Source organism: Falco punctatus (assembly GCF_963210335.1).
Source record: "Falco punctatus genome assembly, chromosome: Z".
Lineage (NCBI taxonomy): Eukaryota > Metazoa > Chordata > Aves > Falconiformes > Falconidae > Falco > Falco punctatus.
The window spans coordinates 26,085,024-26,100,229 of NC_137586.1; the positions used below are offsets into that span (position 1 = coordinate 26,085,024).

Here is a 15,206-nt window from a genome sequence, read left to right on the forward strand (position 1 = left end):
ATAGCAAGTGGACTGCTGATCTTGGTTGGCTAACGTGGTTTGGTATTGCAGTCAGATTAACTGACTAGTGAATAGTCCCAAAACTCTTTTAAGTTCAAAACTTAGCTTATCCAAGACTCTTTTGAGAGCAGTTCTTAGAAACATTAGTGTGGGCTCTGGAAGATGGCTGAAATCATATGCCAAAGATTCTGCTGCAGGAATCAAAAAAGCTATGATTGTATTTCCTCGTGCATCTGAGGAGAGAAACTGAATTCTGTAACTTTATAATCAGTTATACCTAATCTAGGAATACAAATATTTGGATCACTTTTGAATAGAAGACGGAGTTAAGGCTGGTAGAGTGGGCATAGTATATGTTCATGCTTTGGATTTCAGGGAAGTTTTACTTTGAGTTTGTGGATGTGTGAAGCTCTGTTTAGAGGTAATTGTAGCATTCACATAATATGCTTTACCCTAAATGGAAGGCACATTCTCAACTTTAGTGCCATATTAAACGTAATTTCAAGCAAGATCTCAGTTAAATGTTAGCTCATTTACTTAGTGACTTTAAAAACAGGCTAATGGAACTTGTTATCTGGCAGTTTCTTCATTTAAGCTGTTAATACTTTATGAAGATGGCCCTAAACTATATCTGGAATAACGTAAAAAAGAATTATACATGTTCTTTCATACTAAAATACTCACTTTTCTCTGTATGTCTGGAATAACTTCAAAAATAATTACGCGTGTTCTTTCACACTAAAGTACTCACTTCTCTACTGGATTAAATAAACAGTGGAAGGTGGGGAATACACAGAGTCCATTTGCAGTTCCTAGCCTGGAATGTTAGTGGTCTCAGTTTTTAATCATTTCCTTCTCCCAGGATTCTGAACTTCTTAGTGATTTTGCAATTTAGAAAAGCTATTAACTACACAATTAAATCATGTGCTACTGCAAACTGTTAAGTGTACTTAATGCAGTTTAACTAAAGACTGTCACTGAAAAGCAATGCCTCTGTTATGTCCTCCTCCCTTTACCACCTACTGCTTTTGAAAATGTAGCAGTTCTAGTGATACTATGACCACAAAGTGAGCCAGATCATTCTACTGATCCTGGTGAAAATAAATTGTGCTTTTAAAACCCAAACAAAATAACAAACTTTGAATGGCATGATTAGTCTTAAATCAACTATGAAACTGCATCCAAGGTGATTGAAAGGACAAGAGAAACCATAGGAACATTTGAATCTATTCCCTGAACTGTCATGCTGTCTCTCCCCTGTCAAAAAGGATGAGAGTACTAGGGGTTTTTTTTCTGATAGAGCTGTTAATATGTACTAATTGTCATCAGTTTGAGCTCTAGTTCGAAATCTGGGAAAGTAAAATGTGAGTGCCACCATTATCTGGCATTTCTTCAAGGATGTGTGAAGAAGCATCTCCCACATCTTAACATAGGTGCAATACAGATACTGAAGACTGGAGAATAAATGTGCAGGAAATTATCTTTGGAAGCTGGCAGTTGTTGATTCAGAATTAATAGTTAAAAGAGGAAGAATTCCATCTTCCAAAGGCAAGAGTCTTATTTACAGTTCTGTGCCGGCAGTAGAATTACTAGAGTGTTTGCAGTACTGCTTTCTCCATTATACCCCATTCATACTTTCTTTCCTGGTTGGATTCCAAGATGTAGACCTGGTATAAGGGGCATGCTGTTCTGGTTGCATGACCAACCTGATCTCCTTCTGTGATGAGATGGCCCACTTGGTGGATGAGGGAAAGGCTGTGCTTATTGTCTACCTAGACTTTAGTAAAGTCTTTGACACTGTTTCTCACAGCATTCTCCTGGAGAAACAGGCTGCTCGTGGCTTGGATGGAAGTACTCTGTGCCGGGTAAAAAAACTGGCTGATGGCCAAGCCCAAAGAGTGACAGCAAATGAAGTTAAATTTAGGTGGTGGCTGGTCACCAGTGGTGTTCCCCAGGGCTCAGTACTGGGGCCAGCTCTGTTCAGTATCTTTATCGGCGCTCTGGACGAGGGGATCGAGTGCACCCCCAGTAAGTTTGCAGATGACACCAAGCTGGGCAGCAGCGCTGATCTGCGGGAGGGCAGGAGGCTCTGCAGAGGGGTCTAGACATGCCGGACCGGTGGGCCGAGGCCAGCTGGATGAGGTTCAAGAAGGCTCCGTGCCGGGTCCTGCAGCTGGGTCACACCAGCCCCACACAGCGCTACAGGCTGGGGCAGAGCGGCTGGAAAGGGCCTGGTGGGAAAGGGCCTGGGGGTGCTGGTCGGCAGCCGGCTGGGCATGAGCCAGCAGGGTGCCCAGGTGGCCAAGGAGGCCAGCAGCACCCTGGCTGGTGTCAGAAGCAGTGTGGCCAGCAGGGCAAGGGAAGGGACTGTCCCCCTGCACTGGGCACTGGTGAGGCTGCACCTCGAACCCTGTGTTCAGGTTTGGGCCCCTCACTGCAGGAGGGACGTAGAGGGGCTGCAGCGTGTCCAGGGAAGGGCAAGGGGCTGGGGAAGGGTCTGGAGCACAAGGCTTGTGAGGAGCAGCTGAGGGAACGGGGGCTGTTCAGCCTGGAGCGGAGGAGGCTCAGGGGGGACCCTACAACTGCCTGAGAGGAGATTGTAATGAGGTGGGTGTCAAGTGAATAGGATGAGAGGAAATAGCTTCAAATTATGCCAGGGGAGGTTTAGAGTTGGGATTAGAATAATTTTCTTGACCAAGGGGGTGGTGAAGCAATGGAACAGGCTGCCCAGGGAAGTGTTTGAGTCAACATCCCTGGAGGTATTTAAAGGACTTACAGACGTGGCATGTACAGATATGGTTTAGTGATGGACTTGGCAGTGTTAGGTAAAAGGTTGGACTTGATGATCTTAGGAATCTTTTCCAACTTAAATGATTCTGTGTTTTTAAATGTACAGTTGTCTCTTTTTGGCAGTGAGGATAGTCAGCAGTTCAGGTTGAGGCTTTAGTGGTTGAAAGTGGTAGAATTTTTTCACATTTCCTGCTAACTGCTTTCCATGTCTGGGATGATTAATAGAGTTTAAAATTCTTTAGAATTTAGGAATTCCACGATTCTTGCATACCGAGAAGGCTGCAGGTTCTTATCTTTCAATATTCTGACTCTTACATAATAATTTACTTTCCTTTCCATGGTAATGTGCAAATCTTGCAGTATTATATATTCTCTTTGTCTTAGTAAGGTCCTTGTGAGTACAAATTCTGACTAATTAGAACTTCATCAACTTGATTTTAATGAATTTCAGTTCATTAAACTGATTTCCCTTTGTGTCATCATCATCCTTTGTCTGGAAAATAATTATTGCATACCAGATCTCAACAGAATTGAGAGAAGAATAATATTCCGAGATTGCAGTAAAATACATGAGAAAAGACCACATTAATACTTCTGCTGTGGGGGTGTGAAGGAAGTGATTCAATATAAAGACTCTAATGGGATCTAAATTAAAAATATTTTCATAAGAGGCATAAGTTGCTTTATAATTATTTGGAACTCTGCTCCAAATATATTTGTAACCAGCATTTTTTGGGGGAGTGAAAAAAAAGAAATGAGAGAGCTCAAGCTGTTTGTTTTTTCTTACAACAGTGATTAATGAGTTAGATGCAATTTCTAACTCTATTCCTGTTGAGTTCAATAGTAATGATGTGCATGCCTGTTAGCAGTCAAGGCAGGGATACTGAAGACTGAATCAATGAAGACTGAATTCTCCTCTTCCTGTTAGAGGAAGCTTCTTCAGTGTAAGGTTGAGATGCACTGGGATCAGGAATTTTGTTTTTTGAGTTTCCTGTCCTGTAGACAATGGGAGAAATTCCATTACTGGTACTCTCAATTTAGCATACTGAGTTTTTAGTTTAAAAGGGTGACTGCTAAGAAGTTGTGTAGACAGAGAAGTAAACATACTAAATGACTTTGGTTGATGCTGTGTAAGAAATCTGAAGAGCTTGCTAGGGATTCTGTGGAACACTGAGAGCACTGTTGGCATCAAGTAATAAAAATGAGAAGAAATGTGAAGGGAAGGGGCTTTTGTGTCATTTCAAATTGTACTAAACAGAATAAATGATGTGTTTGATTTATTGTCACATCTACCCTCTCTCCCCCTGCCCACCTGCCTCCACTGAAGACACTTTTATGGGGTTGCTCTTTCACTACACGTGAGTTTCAACTAAGGCATGCAACAAAGGTTTGAAGTTACCCTTGCCTAGTTTTCTGAAGACCTATTAAATCAGTCTTTATTTTCAATTCTAGCTATTCTTCCATTCACTTTTGATTTCTTTGCTAGTGCCAGCTAGAATTAAAGATACATTTGTCTCAGAAATAATTATGTCTTTTAAAAAATCAGCAATTGGGTGTATGACTTAATCCTGTTAAAACTGCTGTGTTGAGTTGGATATTGCTTAAAATAGTTGGACAGAGACTTGAGAGACAGACAAGCAGAGCTATTGGTACAGTTGGTGTTTGTGGCCAGCCAGTCCGTTGTGAATAACCCCAGCTAGCCACAGTAATGTTCTTTGTCTTAGTTGGATGGTCTGGTAACAAAGCAAGATGGAAGAATTTAGGAGAGCAAGGACACACACTTGGATATAACAAGTTGCAAAAGTTAGTAGCTGATTTTTTTTAAAAAAAAATTTAATGTTGAGTAGTCTCAGTATTGGTAATCCAGATCACAGTTTCTGGGATCTGACATTCTGTTTTGATCTAATCCTGATGGTTTCTATCTTATTTATCTTTATGTTTGTGGGCTTGTTAATGCTAATTAAATATAAGCATAATGGAACACTTTATAATTTTTTATCTACATCAAAAATCATAAATTTGTTTTATCATGTTTCTATAATCAGATATATTCCTTTATATTCTCTTATTTAGTCTTCTGCAGTAGAAGAAAGGTCTAATATACTAATATCTCAAACTTGTAATGAATTCTTCCCATGTGTTGTGTTGGTTTTTAAAGTGACGTTATGCTGATAACTCATAACTTTATTTAAATATAACTGAAGGATTTGTATTATCAGGGAAGGCCAAGCTCAGGATACATAACGTTTTTCCCATCTGATTTATTAAGGAAAAAGCTTGTCCCTTCTTTTGAGATCTGGTATTTTCACAGATAGTTTATATATTGCTAGAGAGGGAGGAATGCACATGATTTGCATCAAGTTTTTAAAAAAGAGGGAATTTTAAACAACTGGCTGTCTTCAGAGATGTAAGTTTTGGATCATAGGCTTCAAGTCCAAAAAAGGACCAATTTTCATACCCAATCTAGTTCATAGAATGTTAATGAAGACATTTAATTTAGAAGTTCATCTCATTTCTAAGGAAATGTTGAATATATTGATAAGCTATTTTTTGTGTCAGTATGTTTACTGCTTTGAGCAAACTGGGGTAGAAGAGCCAATAGCTACTTTTAAAACCATGTATAGATCTTGCAGGAAATTGTGGTGTTGTATGTTACTTCCTTAATGAATAAAACTGGTTGATTCAAATATTTTATATGTTTCTGTCATTTTGTCTTTTGCTAGGGTGATGAGGTGGTGGAAGAATACAATGAAAATAATTTCTATCAATCTGATGAAGAACAGAAAGAAAAGGTTCAGAAAGTGAAAAACACCTATACTATGGACCCAGATCACAGGCTGCTGTTACGAAATACAAAACCCTTGCTTCAAAGCCGAAATGCTGCTGTATGACATTCCTTTTTTATTAAAATGTTAAACTATTAAATATCTTCGCTTCTAGAAAATTTCAAAGTTTGAGAAGTAAGAGCTGCACCTCTTTTAAGTACTACAGAGCATTATCACCACTTTTATAGGAGAAGTACAGTGGTTCTTTTTTGAAATCTGCTTAGCTTCTAAGTAAAACACCTGAACCGAGTGTGATATATGCTCCAAATATTAAGGATGAACAAAATACTAGAGAAAACACAAGAACATTTGAATCCAACTGCTATAGCATGTGATAACTATAGCATAGCTAGTTTTTAATGCTGAAGTTCTCAGCAGCTAGGATGGCACAAACTGCCAGTTTTGGTGGTAGAAATTCACAAAGAAAATCATAGTTGTTACTCGTTCACAAAGTTGTGTTTTCCTTTGAGTCTCACATGTCAAAAATAGACAGTTGCATGCATAAATTCATTGTCCATCCAAACAAGATTCTTAGTGTTGATGCCTTAGAGGGTTCTAGGCTAGATATGACATCATGAGTATAACATGCTCTGCACTATTTCCCTGAGATTTCAGGATACAGGTAAATTTTTAGAATTAGAAAAAAGCATGCTGATGGTGAATCATTGTGATGTTACTCAGATCACAGAATTTTATTTCTTATCTCAGTTTGTCTTGTTGATCAAGTTTAGGTGTCTTTGGGAAAAGAATTCCAGTGATAATGAGTATTCATATCATTGCAAAAAAAGTTACTGCACCATGGTTAGTCACCTCCCAACCAGTTCTTGATAAGCTAAACAGATGAGGTTTTTGTTTCTCACCTGGAATGTATTTCTAGATTCTGACTAATATCTAACTCTTTTCAAAACCACTTATAATCTGCCAGAATATTTTTGAAACAAATTGAAAACAGTTTTACACTAATAGTTGTGTTATAGCACAGCCTTTTGCTAAAATTACTGTTCAATGTCTATATGGTATTTCCTCATTTCACGCAAAGACAAAGTACGTTTGCCATCGCACTGCACTGAGAACAAGTTCAGTTGCTTATCCTCCACATTCCATAAATCATTTTCTTTATATCTGTTAAATATGGTATTGATTCTCACATTTATGATCTTTAACTTTCCGATATTGAAGTTAACTGAGATGTTTAAGTGCAGTTTGTCAAGTGAAACCATGCTGCTTTGAATTGGTATTACACCAATTCTTGTACCATTCACAGAATATATCAGCAATTAAATTTTACTTTCACTTTGACCTTAGATTTTTGTCAGTAATAAAAGAACCCTTTAGTGTATTGCTAAAAATCTTCCAGTTATTTCCTCTTCCCAGATGTTTTTAATTGCTTTTTATTGTTTAATAATAATTTTTGTTTCACTGGTACTAAGTTTTAAGATACCAAGTCAGGTGTCATAACAGTGGCTTTACTTGGAGTCTCCTTTCTATGATTTGCTTTATTTTGAACAGAAAGTTTACCATGACATTATTGTAGGGACAGTTGTGACATGACTTAGTCATTAGCAGGAAGTTCATAATCTGTCTTATGAGAAAACTTGAAAAGACAAAAAAAAATCATGGGTTTTAAGTTGCTTGTATGTCAGTCTTCTGCTTTTTTGCTAGCTGGATTGTTGATACTCAGCCCTGTAGTTTTTACTTTCTGTTGGATTTGAGACCTTAGAAGTTGCCAGTAAAGGTAACAGTCATTTTATAAATTGGCTAGTAGAATAATGGAATGAAAGATTTTAAGTGGAAGCTAAACAATAGGTAATATTGAACCTGTATTTAATAAAAATAAAAGCACAAAATTTGCAAACTTACAGAAGTTTTAAACGATATTTCCTCATTGACTTGTACAGTTCATGTTAGCAATACTTATTAAAAATGATACAAGCATGTTTGCAATTTGAATTACCTACATTTTTTCTCTTTGTCCCTCTTCCTCTGTCTTTCTGTATATTATAGTATACAATGAAAGTTGGGAAGGATGAGAGGTACTTAATTAGCTTTGATTTTAGAAACCAAAGGATCTTTCTTCTGATATGTTTTCCCTCAATCTGCTTTGTTAATTTCAAATGCATGCACTTGGCTTTCCAAAGAAGAGTGAGCTGGTAGTTCTGTAGGGCTGAAGCAATTAAATATGATAGATACATATGATGATTTGAAGTTGATGTGCTGGTCTGAATGTTATTCTTTTAGGTGGTAATGGCAGTTGCACAGCTTTACTGGCATTTGGCGCCAAAATCCGAAGCTGGTATTGTTTCTAAGTCACTGGTGCGTTTGCTCCGTAGTAATAGGTAGGTGAAGTCCGTTCTTTACATTGCTATGTCTACTTTTTTGTGAAAGTTTTTTGTACATACTTGTTTAGCTATAGTTACAAGAATGAAACTATTGCACTGGTACAGAGTTTCATTTTTAAATTGTTCTTTAATATTACTTAACAAATGATGATCATTAAAAGTAATTCTATCATTTTCAATATTACATCCAGTGATCATTCAGTATCGTATTTCATTCTTAATTATGACTTTCATTCTGAGAAGAATCAGAGCTGCCTAGTTAGCATACAAATAGAGGCTGTACTAACTAGTTTGCTTAGTTTCTTGATTTTTTTAAATTATTGGAAGTTACTGGGAATTTAATTATATTGGAGTTCCTTACTGTCTTGCTAAGCACTAAAGAAGTCTTCAGGTGTGTATTTTCTTTTCCTGCACTTGATATTGAAGACTTCTTGTTGACAGAGAAGCTATGAAACATACTTGTTAAAATGCCACTCGATGCTGCTGAATCCCCTGTTTTTCCTTAATCCTTGGACTGTTTTTAAACAGCAAGTTTGTATTTCATTCAGGTCACCTAATTTGGACTTTTATAATCTTCCATGTCACCTTGTCTGCTTTCCTGTGAAGGTTTCACTGGCTACACTTTTCATAAGATTGATAATACTTTTTTTTTTCTTAGCGTTTGCTAGTTTTAGCATAATTTGCCAATGTTTACTGCATAAAAGTAGGGCTTTTCCCTTCAGTTTTGAAATTTTGAACTTTCATATATCTGTGTGAAAAGCTTTGAAGGGAGTGATAAGAGACAAAATATTAAAAGATGTTTTCAGATTAATTTCTAACTAAACATGGTATTTTTGCCTTGAACTTCACTGTGAAAATAATCTGTTTTTTAAAGTTGGTCATGTCAAACAAACAAAAGCTTTTAAAATAATCACTTTTGTTGTGTCTGACAATATGACTCAGATGGACTTCATGGTGACTGGGTTTACGGAAGTTAGAGCTCTTTCTCTGTAAACTTCTGCAGCTCACCCTTGGATGTTTCTGTCATGTGAAAGTTAGTAAAGAAGTAAAATTGGGCTTGGTCATGCTTTTATTTCAGATAAAAGTGAATCACTGATATTTTTGTGTTTGGTTTTATAGTACAGTATGCTTCTCATTCTCTTTATACAAAGATAAGTAAAATGCCCAAAGCGGTGTGGCATATATGCAGGTAATGTGTCGAACTAAAGTCATACTCGCGGGCTGAAAGGATTATTTTTGCATGTTGCTTACTTACACTCATATTTCATCAAAAGAGAAGTCACTTCTTTCCTGTACCTCAACTAGTGCTTAAAATGGTGCTAGTCTTGTGATTTTCCTATGTTGAATGGCTTGTGTGTTCTCTGTTGCCAGTCTCTGTGAAACACTTCTGCTATTAGAGCCACTTTGAAATAAGCTTTTGCTGTTTGCCCTTCAAGTTATATGCCTATGGCCTTTAAATTAATGTCAAATACACTATAATCTAGTTAGGGTGAGAGTGCCTGGAAGAGCATTTCACAGCTATTTCCAATCTTGGTTCATCATATGCTGCTGACTATTTCCATGTACCTATGTAAGAATTACATAAAAATAGGTTTAAAAGATATTAAATACTTCTCTGTTATTACTTTTCTTTGTAAGCAACAGCTGTAATTACCACAGAGTTAGCAGACAGTTTTGAATAAGCGGAAATAATGGATGTGGTGATTTCTCTATTAGGATGCGATTTGCATCATGAAAGAATTTAAGCACTTATGGTTCAGAAAAATTGCATGTAAATTATTAATTAGTTTCTAAGCAATTGATGGCAGAAACTCTGTTGTTTAAAAGCTTTAGACTAGTACCCAGATTTCTTTTTGCTCACTCTTGCTGAGGCTTTTAAACTAATAACGTTAATGATAAGAATAGCCTTGAAACATATTTAATGTTTTTGTGTTTAGAATATTACATAATTCTGTTGTTTGTATCTTGACAAAGGCTATTATATTAAAATGCTGCTTTTTCATAGATGTGTATGCCTGCCTGCGTATACTCTTTAAGTCACAAGAAATCCTGACTGTTTTTGAGAATGACTAGGAATTTTTTTTAAGACCAAAAAAAATCATACCAGTTCTTGCTAGATGTACAGGCATTAGCAGTTCTTGTAACTAATGCAGTCATTTCCACACTACAGATAAAACCCATGTGGCTTTGTTCTCAACTGTGGCATCCTGAAATACTTGTTTCAATATGGTAGACAAAATAATAATGGTTTTGTGAGCTAATTCTGGAGATGCCAGAATGGTGATGTTTTGAATGAATTTTCGGTTTAAACAAAGACCCAAGGCTGCAAGAAGCATCGCACCATTGCACTGGTATCAGTGATTTTTTTTTTTGCATATTGAACTTTTTAAAAATGAGAGCCTGATTTCATAATGCATCTTCCTGTGAAGCAGATGATGCACTTGTAGCAGTGGGCAATAAGCTTTTTCCTTCTATGTTTGTGCCAAGTCAAATGTGTAACAAACTTTGGATTAAAATAGAATTGGACTTTCTTTGCAATGTTACATTATTCTCTGTAATTGTAGTTCTGCAGAATAATTCTTGTTTTTCTTTTCAAATTCTAGGGAGGTGCAGTATATTGTTCTGCAAAATATTGCCACTATGTCAATTCAGAGAAAGGTACACCCTATTTAGTTTTTTCTAAATCACATTTTATATGAAACATGGGTGAGCTACTTAAATATGTTCTGCTTTTCAGGGCATGTTTGAACCTTATCTGAAGAGTTTCTATGTCAGATCAACTGATCCAACAATGATCAAAACATTGAAGGTGAGTTTAAAAGTTATTTGTCTATATACTCCTGGACAAATCTGTTCATAACAGGATCTGTTTGCGCTGATACGACATGCACCATTCTGTGCTGTTCCTGGGTTTGTTTTTTTTTTACTAAGAAGTGTAGAGCTGCGGCTTTTAGTTAAATCCACAAGTGTCTTTCAGGCTTGTCAGGCTATCTGAAGGTTCTGTTGTTACCATGTTGGTACCAGATGGGTTATGTTTTCCCCTAAAGCTTTTGGTACCTTTCAGCGATACAGAGCATTACTGTTCTTATCTAACCAGCCATTCAGACATTTGGAATTCGGCTGTTTTCATGGGAAGAAGAATCTTCTCAAATAGAGAAATGATATCACACCGTCTTTGATACTGTTAGCTTTAAAAGAGTTTAAATCTGTTTCCCTGAACAAAATGAGATAGTGTTAAGAGTCCCAAATTCCCTTTGAAGTCAGAATTTGACATGAGAGGTACTTTAGGCTTTCCTCAAGGACACATCTCAATGCATAGTTTAGGCTGTTGTTTTCTTGTTTTCTCTATTCTTAGTCTTTCTTTAATGGATGTGAAATCCTTGACAAAACAATAGCTAAAAAATTGTATACTACTATGTGCCTTTTCTCTTGTTTTGCTTTAGATTGTCACAGGCACTTGTGTTTAGGATTGGAAGGTACAGGTTTTTTTAAAGAAACGTAATTTTTTCCTTATTTTTCTTTTACATCCATATTGCACCCTTGTTACATGTACAGAACGGTGCGGTCCAAGATGGCTATGCCCAACCCATCGTATTTTTATTAGTCCAGCATTATATCTAAGTACATTTGAGGCAGTTGGAGGCAAAAAGATCTTTCCCGCATTTAATGATCATGAAAACTATTGGGAATACTAGTAAGACTTAGTGTTATTCAGGAAAAGTCCCTCCTGAAATACTTGAAAGTTGATAAATTCCCATATTAATTGATAATATAACAGTGAAGAGGTCAAGAAGTAAAAATTGGGAGATTTACTTTCATTATCTTAGTTCTTTCTTGGTGGCTGAAAAATACAGGACAACCTACTACTGTTATATACATAAGAAAATGTTGTGCTTTTCTCCACCTCCTACCCCTGTAGTTCCTTCTTACTTTCTTTAAGACAGGAGGATGAGACCTATGGCAGTATTTAAGATGTAGGAGCACCCTGGAATTCATCTGCTGTACTGTTTAGAGTTTTGGTTTGTCCTCTGTTCCTTTCCCAATGTTTGCTTTTTTGGTTGTTGCTTAGCGTTGAGCTTATATTTTCATGGAGTTACTGATTTTAATCGCAGATTCTCAGTTGTAATTAGTAGCAGTCAGCTCTGAGCCTATAATTTTCTGTAAAGTTAAGGTTTTCCCCAGTTATGAACATTACTTTGCATTTATTTGCATGTGATATTTTTTGCCATTTTATCAACCAGTCACCTAATACTTGAAGTTTTTATACAGCTTTTCGTAATCAGCCTTCATCTTCGTTTCTCTGAAAACTGTAGTCAGTTGAAAACTTTGTCACCTGTTCTCTCATTACTTTCATAGTTCGTATATGAATCTGTTGAAAAGTAAAAGAACAGCCAAGATATTTGTGGGGTTCTATTGATAGCCTTCCTGCACTGTAAAGCAGTCTCTTCCCTCCCGCCTCTGACTTTCCCTCTTTCATTATCCACTTGCTTCATATGCTATGCTAGAGATATATCTTTAAGAGCCTTATCAAATTTCTTCTGAAGTACAGGTGGACTGTTACCAATTAAGTGTCCTTGCCTGTGTGCCTCCAACTAAAAAATACTAACAGATCTATGAGGCATGATTTCCCTTTACAGAGGCAGAGTTGTCTTTTTCTTTAGTTTACCTCATTCAGATTGTATTGAAATTCTTTCTAGGCTGTTCTAACTTTGAAGAAGCATAGCATCTTAACAATATATGCCAAATGTTGTTTACTGTCCTCTTTCTTGCTCACCAGGATCAAAGTAGAGGCCTTTCAGGGTCTGATGTTGTTGACGTTGATTAAGAACTGAGGAGTCTTGTAAATGCCGCTGTTTCTTTCCTGAGTTTAAAGGTCTTTTATTGCATTTCATTTGAATATAATGGACACTTTAGTTCTCCCCAGCTGCAGTTGTGATTTCTGATATTTCTTTTTACAGTGTCACATGATTCTTAAATGCTAAGGCCTATTGTATAACATTGGAAACCATGCTGACAGAAGCATTTCAAAACCATTTGATATGCAATGCAACACTAAAGCTGAAGCTTGTAGAAAGTCCATCACTGAACCCTAGAGTCCTGTTTTGAAAACCTTGCATGCACTTGCAAAGAAAATATTCCTCGAGTGCAATGCTGCTACCAGTTTATACTAAAATATAGTATACTCTGTTGAATTTTAAGTGGTATTTTTCATAGTATTAGCTTTTATTTATATACAATAAAAGTATAGTGTATAAATGGTACTGTTTATAATATTTTATTCTAGGTTCTGATAAAATATCTTTTTTTGTTGTAGCTTGACATCTTGACAAATTTAGCAAATGAAGCCAACATATCAACTCTGCTTCGAGAATTTCAGGTTTGTGCAAAAGTGTATTCTTTTTATATGAAACTCTCTGTTGGCCAATTGCCATTATTGGATGTTTCATCTAGATTCTTAGTCTTAAATGTTTCAAGTTAAAGTCTTTTCCAGGATGAAGTGTTCTCAGAATGGAAATGAAACTGTCTTATATCATAGTGGATAATGGAGCTTTTAATATGTGAGAAGGGGTTTCAATGTTTTGTTTCTCACTCTTCTTCCAGCTACCAAAAAAAAAAAAGTTATGAGAAACTCAATCATTCCAAAATCCTTAAAACAACTAGATGATAGGGTCTTAATTTTAGCATTTATTTCCAACCGCATTTCTGTAATTTGATGAAATAGTATTATCCAATGTCTGTTTGTCTGTCAGCAAGGTGTTCTGCCTATATTGTGAAACAGTGTCTGCCCTTCTTTCTTTCCTCTTTGCTTATGACATCTGTTTTCATTGCTTCAGTTCTTTGGCTGGATTTCTCTGAAAGGTACTGGTTCTCAGGCAGGTAGGTTATTCATAGTTTCACAGATGCTTCTGGTTAAATGAACTGAAACCTTTCTGAAGAGAGAGCTCATCAACTCCTCCAACCTTGCACACAAACTAATTGCAGTTTTTGGGTAATTGTCCCTTGCCCCAAGCTTTCTTCAAATCAGAGGTTTGCATGGCCATGGGTGACCAAAGCTGGCAAGAAAATGTCTGCCAAAAGTGACAATGAGGTGAAAAAAGTAGAACTTCTACTGTACAATGTAGCTTTCTAGATTGAATTTATTACACAGTATGTCTGTCTTATGAGGGTAATACAGTAAGTCTCTGGCTGAAAAGACTTATATATTGACTAATGAAAAATCCTGTTTCCATAGACGTATGTGAAAAGCCAAGATAAACAGTTTGCTGCAGCTACAATTGAGGCTATAGGCAGATGCGCAACTAACATCACCGAAGTGACTGACACATGCCTTAACGGCCTCGTGTGTTTGCTGTCCAACCGGGATGGTAAGCTACATATTCTATTTTCTGAGTATTTGATAACATGAAGCCTTTTCTTAATGAGAAACACACAGGACAGGTCATGTTAAAAAGTGTATGTGAGTTGACTTTTAAAGGAATTGAGCTGACATGACTGGATAAAATAGGGATTCTGGGGCTTCTTGTTTGAAGCACTTCAGAAGGCTCTCTCAATCGCTGGTACTTATTTCCTCTTTTGTTAGTGGAAGTAATTCCTTGTGGCCTGCAATTACATGGTTACCTGTTTTTTCTTAAAACGCTGTAATTATTAAAGTGTGCTGTTGTGATTATCATAGATGACAGTAGTTTCACTGTTAAATGTTTAGTTGCATCAAAACAGGTAGCCTGTAGAGGGTGCTGAAAGCTTGGAATTTTTTTCAGTGCATCAATACCTAACTGAAAAAACGTAGTAAATAGTTTTAGGGTAAACAGCCCCAAATCTGGCTTGATTTTGTAATCTAGCCTTCTGTTATTTCTATATAGTGAAACAGAGTTGCAAGTCACTGAGAAACACAACGAGGAGCAGATAAAGTCAAATAGGATATAGCAGCACTGTAGATCAGTACCTGATAGTATTGTGTATTCTTACCAGTTACCAATGAATACTGCACAGAATAAGTCAATAACAGAACTGGAAGATCATTGTACAATGTACAGTCTACATGAATAAGGTTAAATATTGGAAATAGAGTTAAGAAAGACATAATTAAAAATAATAATGTCAGGAAAGAGGAAAAGCGTGGTTTTGGGGTGGCCTGGAGCAATTAAGAGTTGTTCATGGAACATAGGTGAGATCTCCTGTAAGCTTTGAAAAGCAGCATTAATTCCTCTCCATATCTACTGGACATATTTTTCATGGTAATCCTAAGAAGGCC

At 36.6% G+C, this 15,206-nt stretch overlaps 1 protein-coding gene across 6 annotated transcripts in view; it reads left to right on the forward strand.

Annotated features, from left to right (window-relative positions):
• The window catches only part of AP3B1 (adaptor related protein complex 3 subunit beta 1), a 161,602-nt gene that overhangs the window by 55,562 nt on the left and 90,834 nt on the right, over positions 1-15,206 (forward strand). For all 6 annotated transcript variants that reach the window (XM_080370906.1, XM_080370907.1, XM_080370908.1 and 3 more), the window contains exons 8-13: positions 5,514-5,675; positions 7,854-7,951; positions 10,558-10,612; positions 10,692-10,763; positions 13,269-13,331; positions 14,187-14,319. In XM_080370906.1, the coding sequence (XP_080227032.1) occupies positions 5,514-5,675; positions 7,854-7,951; positions 10,558-10,612; positions 10,692-10,763; positions 13,269-13,331; positions 14,187-14,319 (583 nt within the window). The remainder of the gene's footprint in view (positions 1-5,513; positions 5,676-7,853; positions 7,952-10,557; positions 10,613-10,691; positions 10,764-13,268; positions 13,332-14,186; positions 14,320-15,206) is intronic.